The sequence below is a fragment of the Saccopteryx leptura genome, chromosome 9 (assembly GCF_036850995.1).
Source record: "Saccopteryx leptura isolate mSacLep1 chromosome 9, mSacLep1_pri_phased_curated, whole genome shotgun sequence".
Lineage (NCBI taxonomy): Eukaryota > Metazoa > Chordata > Mammalia > Chiroptera > Emballonuridae > Saccopteryx > Saccopteryx leptura.
In genome coordinates, this window is record NC_089511.1 from 92,372,989 (window position 1) to 92,387,230 (window position 14,242).

Below are 14,242 nucleotides of genomic sequence, written 5' to 3' on the forward strand. Positions count from 1 at the left end.
CAGTCAGACAGACTCCCGCATGCGCCCGACCGGGATCCACCCGGCACGCCCACCAGGGGCGACGCTCTGCCCACCAGGGGGCGATGCTCTGCTCATCCTGGGCGTCGCCATGTTGCGACCAGAGCCACTCTAGCGCCTGAGGCAGAGGCCACAGAGCCATGCCCAGCGCCCGGGCCATCTTTGCTCCAATGGAGCCTTGGCTGCGGGAGGGGAAGAGAGAGACAGAGAGGAAAGCGCGGCGGAGGTGTGGAGAAGCAAATGGGCGCTTCTCCTGTGTGCCCTGGCCGGGAATCGAACCCGGGTCCTCCGCACGCTAGGCCGACGCTCTACCGCTGAGCCAACCGGCCAGGGCCGGATTTTCTTTTTTAATCCATTCTGCTACTCTATGCCTTTTTATTGGTGAGCTTAATCCATTTACATTTAGTGTAGTTATTGACACTTGTGGGTTCCCTATTGCCATTTTATAAATTGCTTTCTGTTAGTTTTTTGTCTTGTTTGATTTGTCTCTTTTCTTTTTCTTTTTCTTTCTTTTTTTTTTTTTTTTTTTTTTTTTTCTGGCTGCTTGTTGTTTATTTTCAGTGTTGTGCAAGTGACACGGTTATGGGTGTCAGGAAGGCTCGTGTGTGGCTTGGGTAGAAAAAAGCTTGACTCCCTCAATTTCCTTTTTGGTATTTTGCTGTTTTGATTAAAAAAAATAATAACCCAACTGCTTCTGCTTGCTGCAGCCTGCCTAGTCTATGGGGTGGTTTGAGGAGGGGGACAGGGAGAGAGGAGGGGTGGGGGAGGGGCTCAAAAGAGGCTAGTGCCTCAGGAAGTCTGGTGGCTCGTTGGGGACACTCAGGATGGGGGCCCAGCATTGGCTTTGCCAGGCTGGCCTCAAGGCTGCTTCCTTGTGGCTTCCCAAGCCAGGTCACAGGTGATCATGCTGCTGGAAGCCTGGGGAGATTCTGAGTGTTCTGGGAACTCCAACATGGTAGCCATGAATGGGAAAGTGGACTTCCCAAAAAAGAAGCTTGACCACCAGTGACCTCGGTCCGCCTTGGGGAGACCAGGATGGTGGGGGATTGTTTCCCCAGGGTACTCAGCACTTCCGCAAGAGCTGTTACTGGAAGTGAAACCCAGGCGGCGCTGGTAGTAATCGTTGGTGGCCAGGAGGGAGCTGCTGGAATGTATGGCTGCCATGCTCTCGCTTGTGGACTGGTGGCAACCTTGGCGGCAGCCCCTCGTGGACCTCAGCACGCAATCACAGGTGGTGGGAATGAGGGCGCTAGGCCACAGAGCCCATTTGCAGAGGAGACTGCGAGAGGCCGCTTCTTGACCGAGAGGCATGGGGATCTCTTTTGTTTTTCTATCATTTGTTTTTGTTTGGTTGTATTCCATACTTCTCTCCTCTGTTGCTACCTTTTTTAAGTCATGTGCTTCTGTGGTGGTTTTTTTCAAGGGTGGTTAGCATTAAGTAATGAAAAGGGTACCTACCATGTTCATTGTAGTACACTATCTTATGAGTGCTTCTGCACCCCATCGTCCTTTTCTACTGTTAATCTCCATCCTCTCCCCTCTTTTTTTTGTTTTTGTTGTCACAGTTTAAATTTGGTTTTATTGTGTTCTTGGTGGAGCTTTTACTTTTGGTTTTGTTTTGTTTTGTTCTTTGTATCTGGTTGGAAAACCCCCTTTAGTAATTCCTGGTGTGGGGTTTTTCTGATGATAAATTCTCTCATCTTTTCTGTATAATCTGTGAATGTTTTTATTTCTCCTTTGTATTTGAAGTATAGCTTTGATGGGTATAGTATTCTTGGCTGAAAGTTCCTCTCTTTCAGGACTTTATTAGAATCCACTCTCTTCTAGCTTGTAGAGTTTCTGCTGAGAAATCCGATGATAATCTAATAGCCCTTCCTTTATGTGTTGTATTCTTCTTTTCCCTGGCCGCCTTGAGAATTTTTTCTTTGTTGTTGGTCTGTGCCAATTTCATTATGATGTGCCTTGGAGTAGGTTTGTTGTGGTTAAGAAAACTCGGTGTTCTGTTTGCTTTTTTTTTTTTTTTTTTTTTTTGTATTTTTCTGAAGCCAGAAACAGGGAGGCAGTCAGACAGACTCCCGCATGCTCCCGACCAGGATCCACCCGGCACGCCCACCAGGGGGCGATGCTTTTCTCATCCGGGGCATTGCTCTGTTGCGACCAGAGCCACTCTAGTGCCTGAGGTAGAGGCTACAGAGCCATCCTCAGCGCCCGGGCCAACTTTGCTCCAATGGAGCCTCGGCTGCGGGAGGGGAAGAGAGAGACAGAGAGGAAGGAGAGGGGGAGGGGTGGAGAAGCAGATGGGCACCTCTCCTGTGTGCCCTGGCTGGGAATCGAACCTGGGACTCCTGCACACCAGGCCAATGCTCTACCACTGAGCCAACCGGCCAGGGCCCTGTTTGCTTCTTGAATTTGAGACTTTAGTTCTTTCCACAGGCTTGGGAAGTTCTCGTCTGTTATTTGTTTGAATATGCTCTCCATTCCATTTTCTCTCTCTTCTCCCTCTGATATACCTATTAGTGTTATGTTAGTCTTTTTGATGGAGTCAGACAATTCCTGTAGGACTTTCTCATTTTTTTAAATTTTTGAGTCTCTCTCTTCTTCTCTCTGTTGTGCCTCAAGTTGCTTGTCTTCTATGTCACTAATCCTACCTTCTATCTGGCCTGTTCTATTAGCTAAGCTTGTTACCTCGTTTTTCAGTTCATGAATGGATTTTTTTTATCTTTGTTTGATTTGTTTTTATAATTTCAATTTCCTTGGTAATATATTCTTTGTGTTCATTGAGGTGTTTTCTGAGCTCCCTAAATTGCCTTTCTGTGTTTTCTTGTATATCTCTTAAGTATTTTTAGGATTTCTATTTTAAATTCTCTCTCATTTAGCTCCAAGATTTCCAATATATTAAATTTTTTCTCTATAGATTTTTCCTCTTCTATCTGTGCTATAGCTCTGTCTTTTGTATCCATAATATTTGATTTCCTTTTCCTTAATGGTATCTGAGGGTGGTTTTCTTGATAGCACTAATGAGAATTAATAAGGAATAAAAAGTAAAAAATGGAAAAAAAAGAAAATTTATTATGTCCCTTTTTTTTCCTTCTTCTCCTCTCCCCTCCTCCTTGAGAAAATATCGTGATGAACTGTGAATTATATTGTGCTAAATGGAACAAAAACTACCTATAACGAAGGGCCTGAGTTGGGGAGAAGTGATAAAGGGGCAAAAAAGGAGGTAGGGACCCACAAAATGCAAGAAAGGAAATTTTGGGTCATAAATAAAATGATTTGCTTGTAAGTGATGGTCAACTAAGAGATATAATGAGAAGGATAAGAGGGAAACAGGAAAAAGGAAAAAAACTTACTATTTTTTTTGTGTGTATTAAGTGGAGCAAAAACTAGATAGAATGTAGAGCCAGGGTTGGGGGGAATACTAATGAGTTAAAAAGCAAAGTAAAAAGCACCCAAAATACCATGAAGAAAAAATTTGAGTTTCAAATAAAATAATTTGTTCATGATTGAGGATTGAATGAGAGGAAAAGCAAAGAAGAAAAGAAGAAAGTAATAGAGAGGAATTAAAAAGAAAAAGGGAAAAAGGAAAAGAATAAGAAAGAACAAAAAGAGGGAGAGAGAGAGAGAGAGAGAGAGAGAGAGAGTTAAGGGTTTTGGAGTGTAACCCTTATAGAGAGAAAGGAAGAAGAAAAGAAAGAAAATGGGAAATGTAACACTTATGGGTAGTGTAGTTCAAGAAGAGGAAAGAAATAGATGGGCAGAGAATAAAAGGACCAAGGTGGAAGAAAAAAAAATAATAATAAAGACAAGAAGATGAAAGAAACAAAAAAAATGGAAAAAGTTATAAAGTCTGTGGATTTTTCTTGATTTTGAGAGGTTATCTTCTTCCTTTTTCTTTCCTCTCCCTCTTACTGGTTGGTGACTCTGTACCCCAGGCTCTGCCCCTGTGGCATACTTAGGTAGAGATTTGCAGTTGATGAGTCTCTATGGCGATGTCATATATTAGGCTTCAGTCTCTTTGGTAGTCAAGGCTTGTTATCATTTGCAGGCTTCAACAATGAGAGAGTCCGTTTTCCAGAGCCTCTCTCCTAGTCTCTCCTTCCTGAATTAGCAGCCTGATGATCCAGCTATGAGGTTGCCGCTGTCTCTGCCTGGAGAGTAAGAGGCTCAAAGAGCTGGCAAATCCCCACTCTATCCCCATTCAGTGCAGGGTTCTGGGTAAGGCTCTGTCAGCCAGAGCCGCCAGCATAATCAGGTGGGACTGGAAGCCAGGTGCTTGTCTATGAGCCTCCAGGTGTGTCCAGTATGCCTCACCACTCTGTGGGACCACTTTCCCCAGGCTTTTTGCACTTTGTAACTTGTTTTGGCTAGGAAGAAGATGCCCTAGTGGCTGCCTGCAGAACAGGAGGTCTTAAAAGCTGCCAAGTCCCTCTTTTTAATGTACAATATATCCCTGAGTATGAAAGCTCTGCCAATCAGAAGTTGCCCCCACCCCTATGTGCATAGCGAAAGGCACTAAAAAATATCACACGCCTCTTGTCTTAGATCGCTAAACTGAGAGAGATCTTGTCAGTTAGAGCCGCATACGTCAGTTGGGAGGTGAGCATACTGTGGGTTAAGCTAATTTCAGCAATTGGATCAGCAGATATGCTTCAAAGACAGACTGCAAGCTGCTTGTGCGCCCCTTCCCCTAACGCTTTTGTATTTTTTTCTTCCCGGGGATGTTAGCTTGAATGACTGGGTGAGGTGCCCCACCCGCCCAGAGAAGTTTGGGTGTAGGGAAGTTCGCTTTCGCGTACTCCCTGCACGCGGCTGTTCAGGGTGCAGGGACCACACCGAGACTCTGGTCACAGCCCACGCAAAGGCCTTTGACCCTACCCCTCTGTCCGGGAACACAGGCGCCCACTTCCAGGGTGCTAGGAGGAACCTCTCACACACTATCCTCGCTCTCTTGCTAACCAGGATATCGGGGCTAATTGCAGCTGCTGCTCACCCATCTGCTGGGATCCAGTGGGCATTAGCTCGCGTGGGCTGAGTCGCTGCAGGCATACTCTTTCCTCAGCTTGAACATCTGTGCTCCAGCCAGGCTGCCTCCACACCCTCAGCCCTCACTCTATCTCAATTCCAAGTGAAAGCAGCCTTTGTTCAGGTTAGTGAGGAAGGTGCAGTGTTCCTTTCTCCATCTTATTTCCTTCAGGGTTGATTATATATTTAGTCAATTTTTCGCTCGGTCATGCCTTCGTTTTCAGTGTATGGGACTTCCAGATGCTCCAAGGATAGATTTTTCTGTCTCTGGTTGAAGAACTTGTTGAAATTTGGGGGAGATTTATCTGTAGTGCTCTTCACGGTGCCATTTCTCTGACGTCACTCGGTATGTTCTTATTTTTAAGGTGAAAAATTAAGTTTTTACAATAGTACAAAATTTAGTAAATGTTTTTTGAAAAGGGTACTACTGTGAAATCAACCATATTAGTCACTATTGCTAATATATTTTATGTAACTCTAACATTAAAAATTTTCAGAATGTTTTTTGTATGTTACAACTCAGTTGATCTTAAGACACTTAGAAATCTCGGGAGAAAAAATACATGTTCTGTTATCTTAAAAATGAAAAAAAATAAAGTTTTGAAAGAATAAATAACTTGCTTGTGGCTTGATGAATTTAATTTCTATGGCATAATTACAACTAACAGACCAATTTCATGATACTATGGTGTTCTTCCTTGGTGTGAAAAAACAGGGTGATAATATTACAAATTATATTGTTTCTAAGGACCTCATAAATATGATTTTGAATCAGACATTTTTCTTGATGAACTGTCAAAGTTTGATGAACTTTATATATACTGATTGCCTTAGAAATAATCAGAAATGTGTTTATGTGTACAAACATTCTAATAATATGAGTCACACTTAGTTGAAACCTACTACATCTTAAAAATATAATAGTTATACTGCATCTTCACTTATAGATTCTATAAATAATTTTGATATAAAAATAACAAATTAATTTTTATGGAATAGAAGTTTACTTGTGTTTGGTGTTTTGCTTAATAGTGTTCACATTTAGAATTTGGTGCCTGTATTAATCATGATGTCCTTGCTCTAAACAGGAGAAGGTACTCATCACCTCCCACCTCTGCAAGCCCCCATTCAAACAAAGAAGAAAACAACAAAGCATTGTTTTGTTTGTGGAAAGAAAACTGGACTGGCTACTAGCTACAAATGCAGGCAGGTTGGCTCACTGGAAAAGTTGAGATGATTTCTTTGTGCTCACCCAACTTGGGATACAATATAAAGTGTTCTTCAAGTTGGTTATTTGTAACATCATTGAGATGATGTTCATGTAGCAGTCCTCAGTCTAACTCCTCCTAATTGGCTGAGGTAAAGAGCAGGGTAGCCAGCTCATGAATTTTGAAACTCAGGAAACCCCCACCACCACCACCATACTTTCAAATGAAATCTAAACTAATGGGAGAGGACACTTTTTTTGTTGTTTTATGACAGATATACTGGTACTTGTTTTTGTGTGAATACAGCTTGTGAAAACCCCTCCTCTAAGATTCTATTTTAAATTTAACAAAAAATGACTAAATTTAAAATTAATGTAGTATAAATTTTAACAATTATATGGTACACTTTTATTTCAAAACAGATGAATAATTGCAAACAATAATGATTTTTTCCTACTCATAATTATTTCTTTGATTAGCATTGATTAATATACTTCAAGGATGGTGTCTGTGCTTAGATTGAAGCCAGACATTAAAAATAGCTGCTGCTTTTTAGAATGTATTCTATTCAAATGTAAACAGCTTATCTTGTTGCTAGAAATATTTTTTAAATCTTTGCATGGCTTAGTTAGGTTTCACAAATAATTTTCTTATAAGATGAATTTCTCAAATTCATAGTTCTCCCGGGTTTAAATAGTGGACATATTTTTCAGCTTTTGCTATTTTATCATTTCATAAAGATCTATACTCTATTTCATTCCATAATAGATCCTTTAACTCTCATTTTCATAGACAATTAACTTGGTTTTTTGGTTGGGGGGTTACTTGTGCTTCTTTCTGAGTGGGAAGGGAAATGCCAGTGTTGAAACTGCTAAAGAGAACAAAGGCTCCTGCTGAACTGCCTGAAGTTAAGCTGTGCTCTCCTAAAGATATGAGCCTCTGATAAAAATGTGACTATTTATATCAACTTTTTTTGTGCTTTAGATGTGGAAACAACTTCTGTGCATCTCATCGCTATGCAGAAACTCATGGCTGCACCTATGATTACAAGAGTGCAGGGAGGAGATACTTGCAGGAGGCAAATCCTGTGGTTAACGCACCAAAACTTCCAAAAATCTAACTCTTGCTCTGCGCCTAACTGTCCTGGCCAAGGAATTGTATTACATTGACAGACAGAAGAAATATTGCTTAGACTGCATTAATTTTGTTCTACTCCAAAACATTTTCCAAATAACAAAAGCATATAATGCATGCTGTTAGAGAATGAGAATGCTACTGTATTTGACATCTCTATTCTTTCGTAAATGAAAAGTTTTAGTTTTAAAAACTTGAAACTATAATGATTTAGCTTTGTTATTACGTGTCTTATGTTCAGTATTTTATATATTTGATATGGCAATTTTATTAGACAAATCTTCAAAAGATATACTTTACAAAGTTATCATTTATTATGTGATCATCTTCCACATTGCACAGAAATGACCTGTCATGTAATGGTACTATTCAAATTGATCACTTTTTTGTGTGTGAGGGGTGGGGTGGGTGGGGATTTTTAAAAGAAAAATCCCATATGTGAAAGTTTATTGACTTGACTAGCAAGTTCCTTTTTTTTAAAGCTTTTTATAAAAAAAGAACTTTTGGTTTTCAAGTGTGGTTTTAATACATATCATTCTTCCATATTCACATTGGCATTCAGATATGTATCCATTCTATAAAACATATGTTAATCATAGTATCTATTTCTTAACACACTACATTTTGAATGGCAGTGTTGAATGAATGTCCCACCTGTTGCTGTTATATACAGAACCCAAGTTTTCACTTTTTGGTAAAATCTCACAGCTCGGTCTTTTTTTCTTACCTACTGAGTGCTATTACGAGGAAAAATTAAAGTAAATATTCAGTTTCATTATGTGTTTGATTATTTATAATCATTTTATGAGGTTTTCTTTTCTTTTTCTGTTGTTTAATCCCTTCAGTTTTGTCACATAGCTCTCCAACCACCCTTCCCTCAGTCAGTTCTCTGTATCTATGGTTCCGTTTCTATTCTACTTGTTAGTTTATTTTGTTCATTAGATTCCACATGTAAGTGAAATCAAACAGTACTGGTCTTTCTCTACCTGGCTTATATCACTTATCATAATCATCTCTAGGTCCATCCATGCAGTTGCAAAGGGTAAGATTTCCTTCTTTTTTATGACCAACTATTAGTCCATTGTATAAATGTACCACAACTATTTTATCCCCTCATCCACTGATGGGCACATGAGTTGCTTCCAAATCTTGGCTATTGTAAATAACACTGCAATGAACATAGCAATGCATATATTCTTTCGAATTAGTATTTTGGGTTTCTTTGGATAAATTCTCTGAAGTGCAATCACTGGGTCATGAGGCAGTTCCATTGTTAATTTTTTGAGTTAACCCATACTGTTTTCCACAGTGGCTACACAAGTCTGCATTCCCACCAACAGTGCAGGAGGGTTCCCTTTTCTCCACAGCCTCACCAACACTTGTTGATTTATTGATGATAGCCATTCTGACAGGTGAGATAATAGCTCATTGTGGTTTTAATTTGTATTTCTCTGATGATTAGTGACCTTGCATATTTTCATATATCTATTAGTCATCTGTGTGTACTCTTTAGAGAAAGGTCTATTCAGGACCTTTGACCATATTTTAATTGGATAGTTTTTTTGTTGTTTAGTTTTTATAAGTTTTCTTTATACATTTTTATATTAACTTCTTACTAAATGTATCATTGGTGAGTATATTCCATTCAGTGGATTCCATTTTCTTTTTGTTGATGGTTTCTTTTGCTCCCCTTGCCTGAGGCGATATATCAGAAAAGAGAAATGTTAGAGATTTTACTGCCTATGCTTTCTTCTAGGATTTTTATAGTTTCAAGTCTAACATTTAAGTCTTTAATCCATTTGAGTTTATTTTTGTGTATGGTCTAAGAAGGTGGTCTAGTTTCATTTTTTGCATGTATCTGTCCAGTTTTCCCAGTACCATATATTAAATAGACTGCCTACCCCAGTGTAGATTCTTGCATCCTTTGTTAAATATTAATTGATCATAAAGGTGCGGGTTTATTTCTGGGCTCTCTATTCTGTTCCATTGATCTATATGCTGTTTTTATGATCGTACCATGCTGTTTTGATTACTATGAACTTGTAGTATAGTTTGCTATCAGGAAACATGATTCCTCCAACTTTTATCTTTTTTCTCAAGATTTCTGTGGCTATTCAGGGTCTTTTGTGGTTTCATATACATTTTTGTAATATTTGTTCTCATTTTTGTGAAATAGTTCATTGGTAACTTGATAGAAATTGTGTTGAATCTATAGATTTTTGGGGGTAGCATGGACTTTATTATTATTATTATTACTACTGATTTTAGAGAGAGGAAGGGAGACAGTGAGAGAGAGACAGGACCATTGATCTCTTACTGTATGTGACCTGACTGGGACTTGAATTGGCAACCTCTGAGCTTCCAGACAGTGTTCTAACCAACCGAACTATCTGGCTAGGGCTGGGTAACATGGACATTTTACTGATGTTAGTTCTTTCTGTCTATAAACATGGTATATGCTTCCACTTGTTTGTATCTTCAACTTCTTTATCTTTAAAAAAATTTTAAAGTATTTATTAATTTAGAGCAAGAGATAGAGAGGGAGAGGGAGAGAGAGAGAGAGAGACATCAATTTGTTATTCCACTTATTTATGTATTGGTTGATTGTTTAAATTTTCATTTTTTTAAAATTTATTCATTTTAGAGAGGAGAGGGGGAGAGAGAGAGAGAGAAAGAGAGAGAGAGAGAGAGAGAGAGGAGAGACAGAGAGAGAAAAGGGGGGAGGAGCTGGAATCATCAACTCTCATATGTGCCTTGACCAAGCAAGCCCAGGGTTTCGAACCAGCGACCTCAGCATTTCCAGGTCGACGCTTTATCCACTGCACCACCACAGGTCAGGCCTGTCTTTGTTTTCAAGTCTATTGTTTTGTGATGTAAGTATTGCTACCCCAGCTTCTTTTCCCTTTCCATCTGGGTGACATATTCTTCCATCCTTTTCATTTCAGTCTCTGTCTTTGGATTTAAAGTATGTCTCTTGTTGACAGCATATATGTGTGTTTTATTTTCTTATCCATTCAGCTACCCTAGAACTTTGGAGCATTTAATCCATTTACATTTAAAGTTTTTATTAATTGTTATATAGTTATTGCCAATTTTATTATTCACATTCCTTCTTTTTCATAACATCTTTTTTTAAATTAATTAATTAATTAATTTTTTAACAGAGACAGAGAGTCAGAGAGAGGGATACATAGGGACAGACAGGAACGGAGAGAGATGAGAAGCATCAGTTTTTTGTGGCCACACCTTAGTTGTTCATTGATTACTTTCTCATATGTGCCTTGACTGCGGGCCTTCAGCAGACCGAGTAACCCCTTGCTCAAGCCAGTGACCTTGGGTCCAAGCTGGTGAGCTTTTGCTCAAACCAGATGAGCCCGCGCTCAGGCTTGCGACCTCGGGGTCTCGAACCTGGGTCCTTCCGCATCCCAGTCCGACGCTCCATCCACTGCACCACCACCTGGTCAGGCTCATAAAATCTTTTAACATTTCTTATAATACTGGTTTGATGGTGATAAACTCTTTAGTATTTTTCTTTTTCTTTTTTTTTTCTTTTTTCTTTTCTGAAGCTGGAAATGGGGAGAGACAGTCAGACATGCTCCCGACCAGGATCCACCCGGCACGCCCACCAGGGGCAACACTCTGCCCACCAGGGGGCGATGCTCTGCCCCTCTGGGGCGTCACTCTGCCGCAACCAGAGCCACTCCAGTGCCCGGGGCAAAGGCCAAGGAGCCATCCCCAGCTCCCGGGCCATCTTTGCTCCAATGGAGCCTTGGCTGCGGGAGGGGAAGAGAGAGACAGAGAGGAAGGGGGGGGGGGTGGAGAAGCAAATAGGCACTTCTCCTATGTGCCCTGGCTGGGAATCAAACCCGGGTCCCCCGCACGCCAGGCCAATGCTCCACCGCTGAGCCAACCGGCCAGGGCCTTTCTTTTTTTTTTTTTTTTTTTTTTTTTTTTACTGTTTATATATATATATTAATTTAATTTATTGTGTTTACATAGATTCTAGTGTCACCCTGAATGCATCCCCCCCCCCCGTATTCCCCTCAACATCTCCCTCTCCCCCTTCCCTTCAGGTTTATCCCATCCTATCATCCCCTTTCCCTCTGTCCTCTTTTCCTCTGGTCCCTTTGATCTCTCCTCTGTCTCAATTCCATTCCTCAGTTCACATTGTTTCTTAAATTCCTCGAATGAGTGAGGTCATATGATATTTTTCTTTCTCTGCCTGGCTTATTTCACTTAATATAATAGTTTCCAGGTCCACCCATGTTGTTGCAAAAGGTAAGATTTCCTTCTTTTTCATGGCCCCATAGTATTCCATTGTATATATGTACCACTGCTTTTTAATCCACTCGTCCACTGATGGACACTTGGGCTGTTTCCAGATCTTTGCTATTGTGAACAATGGTGCCATAAACATGAGGGTGCATTTATATGTTTGAGTCAGTGATATGGTGTTCTTGGGATATATTCCTAAATGTGGGATGGCTGGGTCAAAAGGCAGTTTGATTTTTAATTTTTTGAGGAATCCCCATACTGTTTTCTACAGTGGCTGCACCAGTCTGCATTCCTACCAGCAGTGCAGGAGGGTTCCCTTTTCTCCTAGTTTTTTTCTTGTCTGGGAAGCTCTTTTTCTTTTTCCTTTTTGTAATTTTGCTGAAGTGAGAAGTGGGGAGGCAGAGAGAGACTCCCACATGCGCCCGACTGGGATCCACCCGGCATGCCCATCAGGGGGCAATGCTCTGCCTATCTGGGGTGTTGCTCCAATGCAACCAGAGCCATTCTAGTGCCTGAGGTGGAGGCCATGGAGCCATCTTTGGCACCCGTGCCAACTTTGCTCCAATGGAGTCTTCGCTGCGGGAGGGGAAGAGAGAGACAGAGAAGAAGGAGAGGGAGAAGAGTGGAGAAACAGATGGATGCCTCTCCTCTGTGCCCTGACCAGGAATTGAACCTGGAACTTCCACACGCTGGGCTGATGCTCTACCACTGAGCCAACCGGCCAGGGCCTAGGGAAGCTCTTATGTCTCTTTTGATTCTAAATGATGGTCTTGCTAGGTAGGATAGTCTTGGTTGTATGTTTTTTCTTTTTATCACTTTAAATATTTTGTCATTCTCTTCTGATATGTGAAGTTTGTTGAAAAATCAGCTGATAGTCTTATGGGAGCTCCCTTGTAGGTAATTAACTGCTTTTCTTTTGCTGCTTTTAAATCTCTCTTTGTATTTAACCTTTGACATTTTAACCATGATGTATCTTGGTGTGGGTCTTTTGGGTTCATCTTGTTTTAGACTCTGTGCTTACTGGACTTTTATGACTATTTTCTTTGCCAAGTTAGAGAAATTTTCTTCAAATAGGTCATTATTTCTTCAAATAGTTTCTCAATCCCTTGCTCTCTCATTTCTCTTTCTTGTACTCATATTATGTAAATATTGGTGAGCTTAGTATTGTCTTAAACTATCCTCATTTTATTTTTATAGTTTTTCTTTTTGCTGTTCTGATTGAGTGTTCTCTGGTACCATTTCTTTCAAATCACTGATGCAATCCTCTTCCATTTAATATGCTGTTGATTTTCTCTAGTGTATTTTTTAGTTCAGTTATTGTATTTTTTATTTTTTATTTTTTTTATTTTTTATTTTTTTAAATTTATTCATTTTAGAGAGGAGAGAGAAAGGGAGAGGGGGGGGAGAGAGAGAGAGACAGAGAGAGAAGGTGGGGAAGAGCTGGAAGCATCAACTCCCATATGTGCCTTGACCAGGCAAGCCCAGGGTTTCGAACCAGCAACCTCAGCATTTCCAGGTTGACGCTTTATCCACTGCGCCACCACAGGTCAGGCTATTTTTTATTTTTGACTATTTTCTTTTTAGGGTTTCTATGGGTTTATTTTTTTTTCTTTGGATATTTATTATCTCTTTGTTGATGTTCTTGCTGATTTTATCTATTCTTATCCTAAACTTATTAAGTAGTTGTATTTATAATCAGTGTTTTAAACTCTGTACTTGGTAGATTGTTTGCCTCCATTCTGTTTAGTTCTTTTTCTGGCATTTCGTTACATTATTTCATGTGGGACATGTTTCTTTTTCTCTTCATTTTGGCTGCCTCTGTGTTTGTTTTGTTTTTAAGTAGCTCTGCTACATCTAGTATTTGCAGGGTAGCTTATGTAGTTGGGCTCAGTGGAGTAGGTTTCCTGAGTTGGGTACTCAAGAAGTGTCCCTTGTATGTGTGCCTTATTTTTGTGGCTGAGCCTTGATTCCTCTTGGTATGTCAGCTGGTGCTGTTGACCCTCAGGCTGACTGTCTGTCAGGACCAGTCAAGAGCATGGTAGATGAGCTGCTTGCTGAAGCTGACCCCACAGAGTGGGATTTGCCCCAGCAGGGCTCTGTTTCCTGCAGAGACCACTCTTTAGGTTTTCCATCTGTGGAGCTTATTGGGTGGTACTCTATTGTCTCAGGCCAGCCAGTGGCTGGTTTGGTTCTGGGGCCTCTTGTGAGGGACTATTGTGCAAGCTAAGGTTGCACAATATGCTGCCTATGCCTGGCCTGGGGCTCCTTTGTAGGAGCTACAAATGAGCCACAGTAGCTGACGTTGCTTGGCTCAGAGACTTTGGGGGAAGCCACTCTGTGAACTGGGGCCAGCTTCCACTGTTAGGCCTGCAGTTGCTCAGCAAGCAGCACAGGGCATGCTGCCACCTGCCTGTGGCCTGCAGAACTTTGAGGATTTTAGGAAAATGTGGCATGTGCTGTGGTTGGCTGCCTGTGAGGAATAGTCACTGAATGAGCCTCTCAGGTGGTACACGAGTTATATGGGGCAGGGTCTCATGGAGTCACCATAGTGGGGCTTGCAGAGTTTGCCAAATTAATGCAGAATC

The 14,242-nt window shown here is 40.8% G+C and overlaps 1 protein-coding gene and 1 pseudogene across 5 annotated transcripts in view; one reads left to right on the plus strand and one right to left on the minus strand.

The window, feature by feature from the left end:
* Positions 1–7,764, plus strand: part of ZFAND4 (zinc finger AN1-type containing 4) — a 149,809-nt gene extending 142,045 nt beyond the window's left edge. For 2 of the 5 annotated variants that reach the window (XM_066349628.1, XM_066349632.1), the window contains 2 exons: positions 6,129–6,246; positions 7,233–7,764. In XM_066349628.1, the coding sequence (XP_066205725.1) occupies positions 6,129–6,246; positions 7,233–7,368 (254 nt within the window). In that variant the 3' untranslated portion in view covers positions 7,369–7,764. Of the gene's footprint in view, positions 1–6,128; positions 6,251–7,232 lie in introns of those variants that run through there. The other 3 variants (XM_066349629.1, XM_066349630.1, XM_066349631.1) reach the window with 3 other exon arrangements.
* Positions 808–1,290, minus strand: LOC136381202 (pancreatic progenitor cell differentiation and proliferation factor pseudogene; annotated as a pseudogene).
* Positions 7,765–14,242: the final 6,478 nt, after the last annotated feature.